This window comes from Salmo salar, chromosome 03, assembly GCF_965601325.2.
Source record: "Salmo salar chromosome 03, fSalSal1, whole genome shotgun sequence".
Classification (NCBI taxonomy): domain Eukaryota; kingdom Metazoa; phylum Chordata; class Actinopteri; order Salmoniformes; family Salmonidae; genus Salmo; species Salmo salar.
This window is the reverse complement of record NC_138293.1, coordinates 94,787,501-94,804,923: the sequence shown is the minus strand read 5'-3', so window position 1 is coordinate 94,804,923 and position 17,423 is coordinate 94,787,501. Positions and strand designations below refer to the sequence as shown.

The following is a 17,423-nucleotide window of genomic DNA, read 5'->3' as shown; positions in this document are numbered from 1 at the left end:
CCACTCCCCTCCCACATGGCGTCTTAAAGTGATAGAGGGGTATTCTAGAATTCAGGCTATTCTCACTTTACTGAGACCGACAAAAGGCTCTGTGTGGGCCCCACATGTTTTCCAAACTGCAGACATGGGTAATGAATGATTGTCACATTCAAATTCGTGTGTGTGTGCCAACGGGTACCATATCTCACACAGCCAAAGGAGGGGAAAGGTAGGCCTATAGTCACATGACTTACTGCCCAGGGAGGGGATAGGTAGGTATATAGTCACATGACTTACTGCCCAGGGAGGGGATAGGTAGGTCTATAGTCACATGTCTTACAGCCCAGAGAGGGGATAGGTAGGTCTATAGTCACATGTCTTACAGCCCAGGGAGGGGATAGGTAGGCCTATAGTCACATGACTTACAGCCCAGGGAGGGGATAGGTAGGTCTATAGTCACATGTCTTACAGCCCAGGGAGGGGATAGGTAGGTCTATAGTCACATGTCTTACAGCCCAGGGAGGGGATAGGTAGGTCTATAGTCACATGACTTACAGCCCAGGGAGGGGATAGGTAGGTCTATAGTCACATGTCTTACAGCCCAGGGAGGGGATAGGTAGGTCTATAGTCACATGACTTACTGCCCAGGGAGGGGATAGGTAGGTCTATAGTCACATGACTTACTGCCCAGGGAGGGGATAGGTAGGTCTATAGTCACATGACTTACTGCCCAGGGAGGGGATAGGTAGGTCTATAGTCACATGACTTACTGCCCAGGGAGGGGATAGGTAGGCCTATAGTCACATGACTTACAAGATGATTTCCAATAGGTGCAGGATTTACAGAACAAAGGGGCATGACCTGCATGCTTTGTTGAGGTGGGTGGAAGTCTGCTGGGGGGTATGCAGTCTATCAACAGATTCATTATGATAGCAGATTGATTATGATAGGGTCACCCAGAGGGACCGAGCATTGCGTTTGGTTCGACTCAGGGGCGTGAGAGGTAACATGTTTTAGCCTATGGAAAAGGGCTCCTCTCAAGGGGGTGATAACAGCCTTTAAGTAGAGGATGCACAGTTTAATATAAAAACAGCCACAACCTTTCCAAATCCCCCTGATAGCCAGGTACAAGGGGAGAGAAAAGGACTTAACAAGCTGGCTAACATCTTACAGTCAAAGGTAGACTCAAACTAATGTCATTTTCACTAGGCTGTAATAATAACCACATCATATTTTACCGCTTTTACCGCTACTTTTAAGACTAGACTACATCAACTAAATGAGGTATAATTACGTCAGACTCAGGTTGAACAGGAATACCCAGGATGCCCGGGAGAAGCTTACAATTTTCTTGCAGAATTGGTAGATTTGATGGAAAATATTCAACCTTATTCAGAACCATATGGTCCTCAAAGTTTTAGTGAGCGTACCAGCCCAAGGTCCATCTGAAGGTCTTCTGCAGTTCATTCATTCGGCCGTTCGTTCTGCACGTTGTGTTTTGGCCTAACAATCCAGGTTAGAGTAACCATCCTACACCTGGCCTAACAATCCAGGTTAGAGGAACCATCCCACACCTGGCCTAACAATCCAGGTTAGAGTAAGCATCCCAGACCTGGCCTAACAATCCAGGTTAGAGTAACCATCCTACACCTGGCCTAACAATCCAGGTTAGAGTAAGCATCCCAGACCTGGCCTAACAATCCAGGTTAGAGTAACCATCCTACACCTGGCCTAACAATCCAGGTTAGAGTAACCATCCTACACCTGGCCTAACAATCCAGGTTAGGGAAGCATCCAACACCTGGCCTAACAATCCAGGTTAGAGTAAGCATCCAACACCTGGCCTAACAATCCAGGTTAGAGTAAGCATCCAACACCTGGCCTAACAATCCAGGTTAGAGTAAGCATCCAACACCTGGCCTAACAATCCAGGTTAGAGTAACCATCCTACACCTGGCCTAACAATCCAGGTTAGAGAAGCATCCTACACCTGGCCTAACAATCCGGGTTAGAGTAAGCATCCTACACCTGGCCTAACAATCCAGGTTAGAATAACCATCCTACACCTGGCCTAACAATCCAGGTTAGAATAACCATCCTACACCTGGCCTAACAATCCAGGTTAGGGAAGCATCCAACACCTGGCCTAACAATCCGGGTTAGAGTAAGCATCCTACACCTGGCCTAACAATCCAGGTTAGAATAACCATCCTACACCTGGCCTAACAATCCAGGTTAGGGAAGCATCCAACACCTGGCCTAACAATCCGGGTTAGAGTAAGCATCCTACACCTGGCCTAACAATCCGGGTTAGAGTAAGCATCCCAGACCTGGCCTAACAATCCAGGTTAGAGTAAGCATCCTACACCTGTTCTAACAATGTCTGTGATGATATGGCCATTAGACTATATAGTTATTCAGAATCAGCCCCCTCTGTTACTCTGACTGGCAGGGCTGCTGTTGAGTGATAGATGATGACGCTGGAAAAAACTCATGTTCAAATCACTAGGCAAGAACAGTCAGTGAACTAATTCATCATCTCTATCCATAGTATCATTTAGGAAAATACTTTTTCAGACAATTTAATTGTTCTAAAAGATGCGTGATGAACTTCATGTTGACAAGCACTTTACTGTAAACTCCCCCCTTATCCCCCTCTCTCTTTCTCCTCCCTCATGTACTTTCTGTGATGAAATGAACAACATGAAGGACTGTATTTAAACAGCCAATGTCCATCAGTCATATTTTATAGCCATTTCCTTTTCTTGTTGGCTGAGTTCCCAGTGTATTCTCTCTTTCTCTCTCGCTCTCTCCCTCTCTTTCTCTTTCTCCCACTCTTTCTCTTTCTCCCTTTCTTTTTCTCCCTCTCTTTCTCTTTCTTCCTCTTTGTCTTTCTTTCTCTCCCTCGTACACTCTCGCTCTCTCTCTCCTTCACTCCATCCGGCTCCTGGCCCTGTGAGTTGGATCTTAATGAGAATCTCTAGACAACTGCAGTGCTCTGTTTGGGTTTGTGGATGCATTAACGATTTGCCAAGGATCTGTCTTTCTGTCCAATTACTGCCGTCAGAGGAGGGCTTCTGCAAAATATAAGCTTTCTGGAGCTTCCTGTGGATTGTAGACCGGGCCTCTCATTTCGTTGTACCCACCTCTCTCTCTCTCTCTCTCTCTCTCTCTCTCTCTCTCTCGCTCTCTCTCTCTCTCTCTCTCTCTCTCTCAACCCCTCTCTCTTTTTGTTGTCTCTCGTCTCTCTCCTAAGGATACATATTTTCCGGTTAGAAATAAAGAGATTATCTCCAGGTGTACTATCCCACCCTCCCCTGTCATCCCCCATTCTCCCCTATCATCCCCTTCTCCCCCGTCATCCCCCATTCTCCCCTTTCATCCTCCCTTCTCCCCTGTCATCTCCCATTCTCCCCTATCATCCCCCATTCTCCCCTATCATCCTCCCTTCTCCCGTCATCCCCCATTCTCCCCTATCATCCCCTTCTCCCCTGTCATTCCCCATTCTCCCCTGTCATCCTCCCTTCTCTCCTGTCATCCCCCATATCATCCCCTTCCCCCTGTCATCCTCCCTTCTCCCTGTCATCCTCCATTCTCCCTGTCATCCTCCCTACTCCCTGTCATCCACCTTCTCCCCTGTCATCCCCCCTTCTCCCCTGTCATCCCCCCTTCTCCCCTGTCATCCCCCTTTCTCCCCTGTCATCCCCCCTTCTCCCCTGTCATCCCCCTTCTCCCCTGTCATCCCCCCTTCTCCCCTGTCATCCCCCTTCTCCCCTGTCATCTCCCTTCTCCCCTGTCATCCCCCTTCTCCCCTGTCATCTCCCTTCTCCCCTGTCATCCCCCTTCTCCCCTGTCATCTCCTTTCTCCCCTGTCATCTCCCTTCTCCCCTGTCATCCCCCTTCTCCCTTGTCATCCCCCCTTCTCCCCTGTCATCCCCCTTCTCCCCTGTCATCCCACTTCTCCCCTGTCATCCCCCCTTCTCCCCTGTCATCCCCCTTCACCCCTGTCATCCTCCCTTCTCCCTGTCACCTCCCTTCTCCCTGTCATCCCCCTTCTCCCCTGTCATCCCCCCTTCTCCCCTGTCACCCCCCTTCTCCCCTGTTATCCCCCCTTTTCCCCTGTCACCCCCCTTCTCCCCTGTCACGCCCCTTCTCCCCTGTCATCCCCCCTTTTCCCCTGTCACCCCCCTTCTCCCCTGTTATCCCCCCTTTTCCCCTGTCACCCCCCTTCTCCCCTGTCACCCCCCTTCTCCCCTGTCATCCCCCCTTTTCCCCTGTCACCCCCCTTCTCCCCTGTCATCCCCCCTTTTCCCCTGTCACCCCCCCTTCTCCCCTGTCATCCCCCCTTCTCCCCTGTTATCCCCCCTTTTCCCCTGTCACCCCCCTTCTCCCCTGTCATCCCCCCTTTTCCCCTGTCACCCCCCTTCTCCCCTGTCATCCCCCCTTTTCCCCTGTCACCCCCCTTCTCCCCTGTCACCCCCCTTCTCCCCTGTCACCCCCCTTCTCCCCTGTCATCCCCCCTTTTCCCCTGTCACCCCCCTTCTCCCCTGTCATCCCCCCTTTTCCCCTGTCACCCCCCCTTCTCCCCTGTCACCCCCCTTCTCCCCTGTCACCCCCCTTCTCCCCTGTCACCCCCCTTCTCCCCTGTCACCCCCCCTTCTCCCCTGTCACCCCCCTTCTCCCCTGTCACCCCCCTTTTCCCCTGTCACCCCCCTTCTCCCCTGTCACCCCCCTTCTCCCCTGTCACCCCCCTTCTCCCCTGTCACCCCCCCTTCTCCCCTGTCACCCCCCTTCTCCCCTGTCACCCCCCTTTTCCCCTGTCACCCCCCTTCTCCCCTGTCACCCCCCTTTTCCCCTGTCACCCCCCTTCTCCCCTGTCACCCCCCTTCTCCCCTGTCATCTCTTCTCCCCTGTTCTGTCTCTGTCTCTTTTATGTTCTGTTCTGTCTCAGTCTCTTTTCTGTTCTGTTCTGTCTCTGTCTCTGCTCTGTTCTGTTCTGTCTCTGTCTCTGCTCTGTTCTGTCTCTGCTCTGTTCTGTTCTGTCTCTGCTCTGCTCTGTTCTGTCTCTGCTCTGTTCTGTTCTGTCTCTGCTCTGTTCTGTTCTGTCTCTGTCTCTGTCTCTGCTCTGTTCTGTTCTGTCTCTGCTCTGCTCTGTTCTGTCTCTGCTCTGTTCTGTTCTGTCTCTGTCTCTGTCTCTGTCTCTGCTCTGTTCTGTTCTGTCTCGTCTCTGTCTCTGCTCTGTCTCTGCTCTGTTCTGTTCTGTCTCTGTTCTGTCTCTGCTCTGTTCTGTTCTGTCTCGTCTCTGTCTCGTCTCTGTCTCTTCTCTGTCTCTTCTCTGTCCCTGTCTCATCTCGGCTCTGTCTGTCTCTGTCCCTGTCTCTGCTCTGTCTCTGCTCTGTCTCTGTCCTGTCTCTGCTCTGTCTCTGTCTCTGTCCTGGCTCTGCTCTGTCTCTGATGTGGCTGGGAAGAATCAGGTCAGCTATCTGCCTATTAGCATCTAGTGTCAGTCATCCTTATGGCTCTGGCTCTGACAGAGTTGTGTTCTATGTGAAGGAGGATGGGGTTCTTTCAGTAGTGTTGCCTAGCTACAGTACATAAACATGGACAAGTTCATGTTATTCAGACTTCAACATATTACTGATTATTTTACTTTAGTGAGTGCCTTGATATCTGCTCCATACCTGTGAGGCTGAACCTGATTATTTAACTTTAGCGAGTGCCTTGATATCTGCTCCAGACCTATGAGGCTGACCTTTCAGGTAGAAACTGAATAAACTGCAGGAACATTCAACAGAGTCTGGGTATCTATTTCAAGGTTTACAATTTGAGGCATTCAAAGAAACAATTTGTAGAAAATAAAATAATTTATTGTTGCAGTAGTACCATGATCATGTGGTTCTGATGTGTACAGTGAGTTTCAGCACACATCAACACAGGTGATATAAGTGTCCTTATGGACCTTTAATGTGATCAGGCACCTTCTTCCAATGGTTTCCATCCCGTTAGAAATGTCCCATAATACTTTGGTCAAATGAATATTATAATACAACAAATGAATATTATAATACAACAAATTAATATTATAATACAACAAATGTGGGTGTTTATCTATGTATAGGTGGAATGAAGCCTGAATCATATTGTAAAGTGTTGAAAAACCACATGCAACGTTGTGCAGTTGCAGAGGAATGTACTGTAGCTGTAAGCACACAGATAACATTATGCAATACTTTTTTAATGACATTGATAACATTACCATTACAGAAGTGATTGATAGATGCCATTAAGAAATAAATATCTGTTCAACAAAATGAAGACAAATGCATATCACATATGTACATATAAAATAGCAACAATGTTTTGGGTTTAAGTGAGAAGAACATCAAAGGTGTTGAAGCCGTTGTAGCTGATTGAGTGTCGTGGTACCAAATGTCATTCGTCATGTTACAGTTGACTCTTACGTTTGTCCTTGGTTCATATTTCTAGCCCACATTGAGTCTTTTCCCCTTTAATTGTGTTTTCTGTCATTCTCTGTAAGACATAGTCCACAGTCCACTGATCCTTTGTGATGTGGTACTGTTCTCTTGTTCATATAGGCTGCACTTTAAATACTCATTTCCTGGTTCACGTGTCGTGGCTGTCATGTAAAATACTATTATTAATGTGCCAAGCATCATAAACATTCTGAATGATTGTCTTTTTAAATTTTGTATTAAATCTTTCTCTCTCTCTCTCTCTCTCTCTCTCTCTCTCTCTCTCTCTCTCTCTCTCTCTCTCTCTCTCTCTCTCTCTCTCTCTCTCTCTCTCTCTCTCCACTCTCTCTCTCTCTCTTTCTCTCGCTCTCACTTTCTCTCGCTCACTCATAGACACACACACACACACACACACACGGGAGAGCGAAAAAATACTATCCAAGATGCCTGCAATGTTTACTATAATATCGAGAGAACACCTTTAAAAATCGTTGTCATTAAGAAACAAGCAGAAAAAATGTAAATGCGAGTAAAACCAACTACAACAAAATAATCCCCTGAGCTGTACGGCGCTGGCCAGGTTACACATCCACTATAGTAGATGGACCATGCTGGACAGGATCATGTGAAAAGAAACTGTCGAAGCCAGTAGGGCTCAGGGTCAGCCCTATAGTGTGAATGAGGGCTAGTCAGCACAGTAGGGCTCAGGGTCAGCTCTATAGTGTGAATGAGGGCTAGCCAGCACAGTAGGGCTCAGGGTCAGCTCTATAGTGTGAATGAGGGCTAGCCAGCACAGTAGGGCTCAGGGTCAGCCCTATAGTGTGAATGAGGGATAAAAGAGACCTCTGGGATATATGTTCCTACTGGGAGCAGTGTGTTAAACATGGTTCAAACGAAAGAGGAGAATCCCGCGGTAGGAGGCTGCTGCGTGGAGGAACAGCCCAGGCTGCTTGGAGGCCTACTGCTGTACAGGAGGGTCCCGTGCTGGCTGGGGGATTCAGACACAGAACAGGACAGCAGCGAGGGAGTGGGAGTCCGGCTGCCCTTTGGCCTGAATAGTGTGCCTTGACCCTGGGGTGCCAGACCCTGGATGAGACCCCCTTGGCTATGAAGCCGCTGGAGGCCCTGGGGCTGGGGGGATGGAGAGAGGGCCCGGGGCAGCAGGGGGGGTAGTGGGGGCAGGGGTGGAGGGTGTCTCGGGGTGGTGTTGGTGGTGGGCTGGATGGGGTCCTGATCATCCAGGGGGTGGGGGTGCAGCGGCTCTGGCTGGGTATATCCGTAGGCCGGGGGGCGGGAGACGCCCTTCTGCTGGCGGCGCCAGGAGTTATAGTAGGTGGGGTCACTGATGTAGTGGTTGACAAAGGAGTGGGTCTTCTGCTGCCCTCCCCGATTCTGATCCACCTCGTACTCGCTGTCACTGCCCTGGGGTTGGACAAAAAGGAATAGTGGTTTTAGTTGAGGAATGAGAACTTAGTGGGTAGGTGTAGATACTAGCTACATCAAACACAGTTTCAGATAAGGAGTGAGAACGGGGGATGTAGATACTAGCTACATCAAACACAGTTTCAGATAAGGAGTGAGAACGGTGGGTGTAGATACTAGCTACATCAAACACAGTTTCAGATAAGGAGTGAGAACGGTGGGTGTAGATACTAGCTACATCAAACACAGTTTCAGATAAGGAGTGAAAACGGTGGGTGTAGACACTAGCTACATCAAACGCAGTTTCAGATAAGGAGTGAGAACGGTGGGTGTAGATACTAGCTACATCAAACACAGTTTCAGATAAGGAGTGAGAACGGTGGGTGTAGACACTAGCTACATCAAACACAGTTTCAGAGAAGGAGTGAGAACGGTGGGTGTAGACACTAGCTACATCAAACACAGTTTCAGATAAGGAGTGAGAACGGTGCGTGTAGATACTAGCTACATCAAACACAGTTTCAGATAAGGAGTGAGAACGGTGGGTGTAGACACTAGCTACATCAAACACAGTTTCAGATAAGGAGTGAGAACGGTGGATGTAGATACTGGTGACTGTACATCAAACACAGTTTCAGATAAGGAGTGAGAACGGTGGGTGTAGACACTAGCTACATCAAACACAGTTTCAGATAAGGAGTGAGAACGGTGGGTGTAGATACTAGCTACATCAAACACAGTTTCAGATAAGGAGTGAGAACGGTGGGTGTAGATACTAGCTACATCAAACACAGTTTCAGATAAGGAGTGAGAACGGTGGGTGTAGACACTAGCTACATCAAACACAGTTACAGATAAGGAGTGAGAACGGGGGATGTAGATACTAGCTACATCACATACTAGCTACATCAAACAGTTTTAGACAATAGGAAGATTAAGACTTCCTATGGGAATTATGATTCCTTGTCAACCTGATTTACTAACAGCTTTGTTCTACAGGTCTAAAGGGCATGATTACAAACAAGTAATAATGGTCTTTATCTAACTGAGACAGCTAAAACACAGACAGCTAACAGACAGCTAACACACAGCTAACAGAGAGCTTAACAGACAGCTAACAGACAGCTAACATACAGCAGGACCTACTAGTATCTGGGATCTGTCTCCCAGCAGCTAACACACAGGTGACAGACATCTAACAGACAGCTAACAGACAACTAACACACAGCTAACAGACAGCTAACATACAGCTAACATACAGCAGGACCTACTACTATCTGGGATCTGTCTCTCAGCAGCTAACACACAGGTGACAGACAGCTAACAGACAGCGAACAGACAGCTAACACACAGCTAACAGACAGCTAACACACAGCTAACAGACAGCTAACACACAGCTAACAGAAAGCTAACACACAGCTAATAGACAGCTAAGACACAGCTAACACACAGGTGACAGACAGCTAACACACAGGTGACAGACAGCTAACACACAGGTGACAGACAGCTAACACACAGCTAACACACAGCTAACAGACAGCTAAAACACATCTAACAGACAGCTAACACACAGCTAACAGACAGCTAACACACAGCTAACAGACAGCTAACACACAGCTAACAGACAGCTAACAGACAGCTAACACACAGCTAACAGACAGTTAACACACAGCTAACAGACAGCTAACAGACAGCTAACAGACAGCTAACATACAGCAGGACCTACTACTATTTGGGATCTGTCTCCCAGCAGCTAACACACAGGTGACAGACAGCTAACAGACAGCTAACAGACAACTAACACACAGCTAACAGACAGCTAACAGACAGCTAACATACAGCAGGACCTACTACTATCTGGGATCTGTCTCCCAGCAGCTAACACACAGGTGACAGACAGCTAACAGACAGCTAACACACAGCTAATAGACAGCTAACAGACAGCTAACATACAGCAGGACCTACTACTATTTGGGATCTGTCTCCCAGCAGCTAACACACAGGTGACAGACAGCTAACAGACAGCTAACAGACAACTAACACACAGCTAACAGACAGCTAACAGACAGCTAACATACAGCAGGACCTACTACTATCTGGGATCTGTCTCTCAGCAGCTAACACACAGGTGACAGACAGCTAACAGACAGCTAACACACAGCTAACACACAGCTAACACACAGCTAACAGACAGCTAACACACAGCTAACACACAGCTAACAGACAGCTAACACACAGGTGACAGACAGCTAAGACACAGGTGACAGACAGCTAACACACAGCTAACACACAGCTAACAGACAGCTAACCGACAGCTAACACACAGCTAACACACAGCTAACAGACAGCTAACATACAGCAGGACCTACTACTATCTGGGATCTGTCTCCCAGCAGCTAACACACAGGTGACAGACAGCTAACAGACAGCTAACACACAGCTAACAGACAGCTAACACACAGTTAACAGACAGCTAACACACAGCTAACAGACAGCTAACACACAGCTAACAGACAGCAGGACCTCACCCAAAGCCCTGAGGAGCACCGATCTGATATGTGTAAACAAGAGTCTCCTATAGATGGACAGAGAACAATACAACTCTCACAGGAGGATGGTGGCACCTCAATTAGGGAGGATGGGCTCGTGGTAATGGCTGGAGGGGAATGATTGGAATGGTTTCCATCTGTTTGATGCCATTTTATTCGCTCCGTTCCAGACGGAGCAAAATGTCTTCCAAGCCAATGAACTTTATTACATCTGCTGAGAAGAGAGGGAGAACGCTGGGAAGAGAGGGAGAATGCTGGAAAGAGAGGGAGAATGCTGGGAAGAGAGGGAGAATGCTGGAAAGAGAGGGAGAATGCTGGGAAGAGAGAGAACGCTGGGAAGAGAGGGGTTACGCTGGGAAGAGAGAGAACGCTGGGAAGAGAGGGGTTACGCTGGGAAGAGTGGGAACGTTGGGAAGAGAGGGGTTACGCTGGGAAGAGTGGGAACGTTGGGGAGAGAGGGGAGGGTATGGGACTCTGTCAACGGTAACATCTGTCTTCCAACACCCTGGCTGTCTGTGTTTGCAGCTACCTGTACAGCACAGTCACAACATTGTTCAACCCAACTCTGAATAAACACTGCTCTCTCTCCCAGGAGCCCCAAACTACTGTTATTCTACTCCCCTGCATGGCAGTCACTGTTTACCTGACACTAAGACAAATAAATGAACTGTCTCTTTCCTGCTGGAAACTACAACATCTGTCTGTCTAGCTAATAGACCATTGATACTGCTGAGGGTACAGGGGATAGGATGACACACACATGCACACACACACACACACACACACACACATTTAGATTTGTTGTTCTTTGGTAAGATAGAACAAGTTTAACTTGAAATGTTTTTGTTTGACCTGATCGTACAATGTGCTTACATATGTGACATCATGATTGCTGTGCACAAAGGAGCCAATTAGAAGGATGGATTGCTTTACAGCATGTTACTATTGAACCTTCTCAATGTCCCTGAACAGTCTGTTTCACTATTCTACATGCTACACCTGGGTTCTCATTCTATTTTGTTCCTTATCCTTGCTTGAGCTCTGTATGATTGAGCTTACCTGGTGCAATGGAACCAACAGAATAGTCCTAAAAGTGCAAAACTCAGTCTGCTACACACTGACACGTCCAGTACCCCAGATTAACATGACATTTCCTGTTTGAGTCTGAGAATGAACTGGTACTGAAGCCATGACAGGACAAGAGGGGTTGAGACATGAGAATCAGACCAATCCTTCCTCCCAATGAGATAAATAATAACTAATATAAAGAGAGAGAGAGAGAGAGAGAGAGAGAGAGAGAGAGAGAGAGAGAGAGAGAGAGAGAGAGAGAGAGAGAGAGAGAGGGGATAGAGAGGGGGGAGAGAAAGAGAAAAACGGGGAGAGAGACAGAGAGACATAATGATAAATACGAAACTCAGAGTGGGAGGGAGAAATGTCAGTCATGTCAGCTATCTTATGTCAATAACAGGCCATTCTAGTTGGTGGTGACGCACTTGAAACTGACCCCTCGTACTGACAATGTATTGGTTCTCACTTGAAACTGACCGCTCGTACTGACAATGTACTGGTTCTCACTTGAAACTGACCCCTCGTACTGACAATGTATTGGTTCTGACTTGAATCTGACTCGTCGTACTGACAATGTACTGGTTCTCACTTGAAACTGACCCCTCGTACTGACAATGTATTGGTTCTCACTTGAAACTGACCCCTCGTACTGACAATGTATTGGTTCTCACTTGAAACTGAACCCTCCTACTAACAATGTATTGGTTCTCACTTGAAACTGACCCCTCCTACTAACAATGTATTGGTTCTGACCAATTCTACATGAGAGGGGGGAAGGTGAGGATAGAACAAGACATTACAATAGTTAAAGACGTTACAGTGCTCTCAGTGATCGCTAAACTCTGACAGAATGCAGCTCATGATGGGTTTATGTGCTGTACCTGTCGTCTACAGTAACTGTACCTGTCGTCTACAGTAACTGTACCTGTAGTCTACAGTAACTGTACCTGTTGTCTACAGTAACTGTACCTGTCATCTACAGTAACTGTACCTGTATTCTACAGTAACTGTACCTGTAGTCTACAGTAACTGTACCTGTCGTCTACAGTAACTGTACCTGTGAGTCTGATATCTCAGAGGGCTTCTCAGTCAGGCTGCTGTAATCTACAGTAACTGTACCTGTGAGTCTGATATCTCAGAGGGCTTCTCAGTCAGGCTGCTGTAATCTACAGTAACTGTACCTGTGAGTCTGATATCTCAGAGGGCTTCTCAGTCAGGCTGCTGTAATCTACAGTAACTGTACCTGTGAGTCTGATATCTCAGAGGGCTTCTCAGTCAGGCTGCTGTTCTCCGCAGGGATCAGATCATTATACTTGGTACTAACATCTTCATCAGAGTAGTGTAGACTGCCTGGACTGGGCCTCGGGGGAGACCTGGAGAGAGGAGGGGGAGAGAGGAGGGGGGAAAGAGAAAGGGGGAGAGGGAAAGAGAGAGAGAAAGACAAATACAGAGAGAGAGAAATTCAAGGTCAATTTTAAGTGTTAGACAACTTGGTATTGTTTCTCTGTTACAGTCTTATCTAACAGTTGGAAAGTCAAACACATCGTGAGGTTGACAGCATAGCCCACTGAACATGAGGGTCACTGTCAACCATGACAGTTCTTTAAGTCACTTTGTTAGTGTCCTGAATAGAAAACATTCAGTGACCATCCTCAGTCATGTAGACTACAGAATGTCTTCTGGACTATTCAAGCTTGCTGCTCATAGAACTTCAAGTTCTCCCTTTCCATTAAGTTGATTGGCTCGGCCTGTTGGCTGTTTTCCATAATGTATTGTTGTTTGTTTCCTCAGTGCAGTCTCTTAGTCAGCCAGTCAGCCAGTCAGTCAGCTAGCTAGCCAGCCAGCCAGTCTGTCAGTGTAGTCAGTCAGCCAGACAGTCTGTCAGTGCAGTCAGTCAGTCAGTCAGTCTCTCTGTCAGTCTGTCTCTCTGCCAGTCTCTCTGTCAGTCAGTCAGTCAGTCAGTCAGTCAGTCAGTCAGTCAGTCAGTCAGTCAGTCAGTCAGTCAGTCAGTCAGTCAGTCAGTCAGTCAGTCAGTCAGTCAGTCAGTCTCTCTGTCAGTCTGTCTCTCTACCAGTCTCTCTGTCTGTCAGTCAGTCAGTCAGTCGGTCAGTCAGTCAGTCTTGAGGACAGCCTACAAAGTCTGTAGTAGGAACTCAAGTAGCCAAGACTAGCCTCCCTCCGGTTCCTCATTGACATTCTATGTGCATGTCAAGTTACACTTTATATAAGAGGTCAACACAACGCTGCTGCCTTAACATTCAACAGGCTTCCTTCTGCTTGTGTTCTGTTGAGTGTTTGTCACAGCGTCAGACAAAGGCCAGTTATTATTGGTCAGGACAGACCCTGCTCCTCTGGTCCTCTTGGCACAGATCTCCGTTGAGACACATGGAGCAGCTCTGTGAGAGTTCTTAGTGCACATGGCACCCTATGTTCCTTATAGTCCCTATATAGTGCACAACTTTACCAGAGCCTATGGTAAAAAGTAGTGCACTATATAGAGAATAGGGTGCCATTTGGAACGCATACAATGACATATATACACTAGATGAAAAACTGGAGCGCTGTTTTGAAGCCGCCACGCATCCATCTTGGCACTCCCCCAACCTAGTAAAAAATAAACAACCTGTGGTATGGTTCTACTGGGCCTATCAGAGCTGGGGTAAACAACCTGTGGTATGGTTCTACTGGGCCTATCAGAGTTGGGGTAAACAACATGTGGTATGGTTCTACTGGGCCTATCAGAGCTGGGGTAAACAACCTGTGGTATGGTTCTACTGGGCCTATCAGAGCTGGGGTAAACAACCTGTGGTATGGTTCTACTGGGCCTATCAGAGCTGGGGTAAACAACCTGTGGTATGGTTCTACTGGGCCATTATGGAGGAATGTGTTAGATGGATGGAGGTTGGGGGAGGGGGTGGGGACAGTGCTGGTCTCTTCCTGACTGAGGAGGCCCGGGACGGGGATCAAAGGAACCAGTGCTGCATCCTGCCTCCCTTCTCTCTGAAGTGCTCCAGTCGGGTGCAGCTTCGTTAACGACCGGCTGCTGCCCTGAGAGGGTGGGGTGAGGGTGGAGGATGGGATGGAAGGAAGGAGGTAGAGAGGGAGAGAGGAGTAGAAGTGATGGGGGAAGGCGGGAGGAGAGGAATGAGGAAATGGCTAGGCAGTACTGATCAATTATTTAAACTCTCTCTTTCCTATCGCCTCTGAATTTTAAGTTGCTCCTTCATCACAACTTCCCTCCTCCTCATGTCCTCCACATTAGCCCAAATCCTTTTGTTGCCTTAACCCTTTCATAGACTATACTGTTATGTAATGTCTTCCAAACACCTTAGCCAATCTCAATGATTTAGCCATTTCATGTGGCCTATGTAAAGGTCCCCTTGTAACCTGGTACGTGAAAGATAGCACTGGAGACAGAGCCGTCATCAGGTTAATGTGGTTTAAATGGCTCTGCGGTACAAGCCGTGTCAGGCTCACCTTTTTCCACCATGTTCAAATGATTCTAATTTCATATAAAGACAATGGCTGGTTTCTGTACTTCATTAGTATTTTGTACAGATTGACCTCACAAATCTATTTTCTTTGAGCTGTTGTAGCACGTCTCCGACGTTAAGCCCACGGATGTAAACTACTGATGTGAGGGAGCGAGAGAGACGGAAAGAGAAATGGAGAGAGAGAAATAAAGAGATAAAGATAGATAGAGAGGGAGCATGGTTTAGACCTTCAGAGATACAAGCCCTACAGTAAACATCTCAGACCTCATCCTGGCCTTCAACAGAACAGACTACAGTAAACATCTCAGACCTCATCCTGGCCTTCAACAGAACAGACTACTGTAAACATCTCAGACCTCATCCTGGCCTTCAACAGAACAGACTACAGTAAACATCTCAGACCTCATCCTGGCCTTCAACAGAACAGACTACAGTAAACATCTCAGACCTCATCCTGGCCTTCAACAGAACAGACTACAGTAAACATCTCAGACTTCATCCTGGCCTTCAACAGAACAGACTACAGTAAACATCTCCACAGATCTCACCGGGCCTTCAACAGAACAGACTACAGTAAACATCTCCACAGATCCCACCTGGCCTTCAACAGAACAGACTACAGCAAACATCTCCACAGATCTCACCTGGCCTTCAACAGAACAGACTACAGTAAACATCTCCACAGATCTCACCTGGCCTTCAACAGAACATACATTACGGTGGAGAAAATCAATGACCTAACAGATGTTTTTCTGCTTTACTTTATGTACTTGATGACTGAGGGGCCCCTAGAAGGAAAGGGTCATTTTCCTTGACCTGCACTCCTGAAATAACTTTGGAATATGTGAACAGTGAACACGGTTAGTTACCCCAGTCATTGGCCATGAAAAGCAACCCAAAGGCCCTGGCCCTGGATCTATCTGTCTATTCATTGAGTTCAGACCTAATCAACAGAGAGAGAAGTCTTCCATGAGGATAATCTTTAAAGGGGTTTGTGTCCGGTGATCAGTCTGCCTTACCCCCCTCTCCTTCTTCCTCTCTCCCCCTGCCTTACCCCCTCTCCTTCCTCCTCTCTCCCCCTGCCTTACCTCCCCCTCCTTCCTCCTCTCTCCCCCTGCCTCACCCCCCCTCCTTCCTCCTCTCTCCCCCTGCCTTACCCCCCTCTCCTTCCTCCTCTCTCCCCCTGCCTTACCCCCCTCTCCTTCCTCCTCTCTCCCACTGCCTTACCCCCCTCTCCTTCCTCCTCTCTCCCCCTGCCTTACCCCCCTCTCCTTCCTCCTCTCTCCCCCTGCCTTACCCCCTCTCCTTCCTCCTCTCTCCCACTGCCTTACCCCCCTCTCCTTCCTCCTCTCTCCCACTGCCTTACCCCCCTCTCCTTCCTCCTCTCTCCCCCTGCCTTACCCCCTCTCCTTCCTCCTCTCTCCCCCTGCCTTACCCCCCTCTCCTTCCTCCTCTCTCCCACTGCCTTACCCCCTCTCTCCTTCCTCCTCTCTCCCACTGCCTTACCCCCCTCTCCTTCCTCCTCTCTCCCCCTGCCTTACCCCCTCTCCTTCCTCCTCTCTGCCCCTGCCTTAACCCCTCTCCTTCCTCCTCTCTCCCCCTGCCTTACCCCCGTCTCCTTCCTCCTCTCTCCCCCTCCCTTACCCCCTCTCCTTCCTCCTCTCTTCCCCTGCCTTACCCCCCCTCCTTCCTCCTCTCTCCCCCTGCCTTACCCCCCTCTCCTTCCTCCCCCTCTTGCTGCCCTACCCTTTCTCCTTCCTCTCTCCTCCTGCTCTACCCCCCTCTCCTTCCTCCCCCACCTCTCTCCCTGCCTGTGCTTCAATACAGACACCTCAGTCCTTCCACACAGAGCAGAGAGAGAAAGCACAGCAGAACATAACCCATGATGGAGCTGATGCTGTATGTATAATTGGTTCATCAGACTGTATAACAGCTAATCCATCACTCCATCCATCCTGTGCTTGTTATTGTCTGAAGATAAAGAGGCATGTTTCAACTGCAGTTGATCTCCTGATTAATCTTCTTCCAAATCAATCAGTATGCACTGAGCATGTGAGCTTTAATCTCAGCCATGACCCCTCAGAATGAGAGCTATTATCTCAGCCATGACCCCTCAGAATGAGAGCTTTAATCTCAGCCATGACCCCTCAGAATGAGAGCTATTATCTCAGCCATGACCCCTCAGAATGAGAGCTATTCTCTCAGCCATGACCCCTCAGAATGAGAGCTATTCTCTCAGCCATGACCCCTCAGAATGAGAGCTATTCTCTCAGCCATGACCCCTCAGAATGAGAGCTATTATCTCAGCCATGACCCCTCAGAATGAGAGCTATTCTCTCAGCCATGACCCCTCAGAATGAGAGCTATTATCTCAGCCATGACCCCTCAGAATGAGAGCTATTATCTCAGCCATGACCCCTCAGAATGAGAGCTATTCT

At 48.2% G+C, this 17,423-nt stretch overlaps 1 protein-coding gene across 2 annotated transcripts in view; it reads right to left on the bottom strand.

The window, feature by feature from the left end:
• Positions 1-6,798: 6,798 nt before the first annotated feature.
• Positions 6,799-17,423, bottom strand: part of LOC106568787 (protein sidekick-2) — a 767,299-nt gene continuing 756,674 nt past the window's right edge. For both annotated transcript variants that reach the window (XM_045715764.2, XM_045715765.2), the window contains exons 44-45: positions 12,735-12,864; positions 6,799-7,874 (exon numbers count right to left, since the gene is read on the bottom strand). In XM_045715764.2, the coding sequence (XP_045571720.1) occupies positions 7,341-7,874; positions 12,735-12,864 (664 nt within the window). In that variant the 3' untranslated portion in view covers positions 6,799-7,340. The remainder of the gene's footprint in view (positions 7,875-12,734; positions 12,865-17,423) is intronic.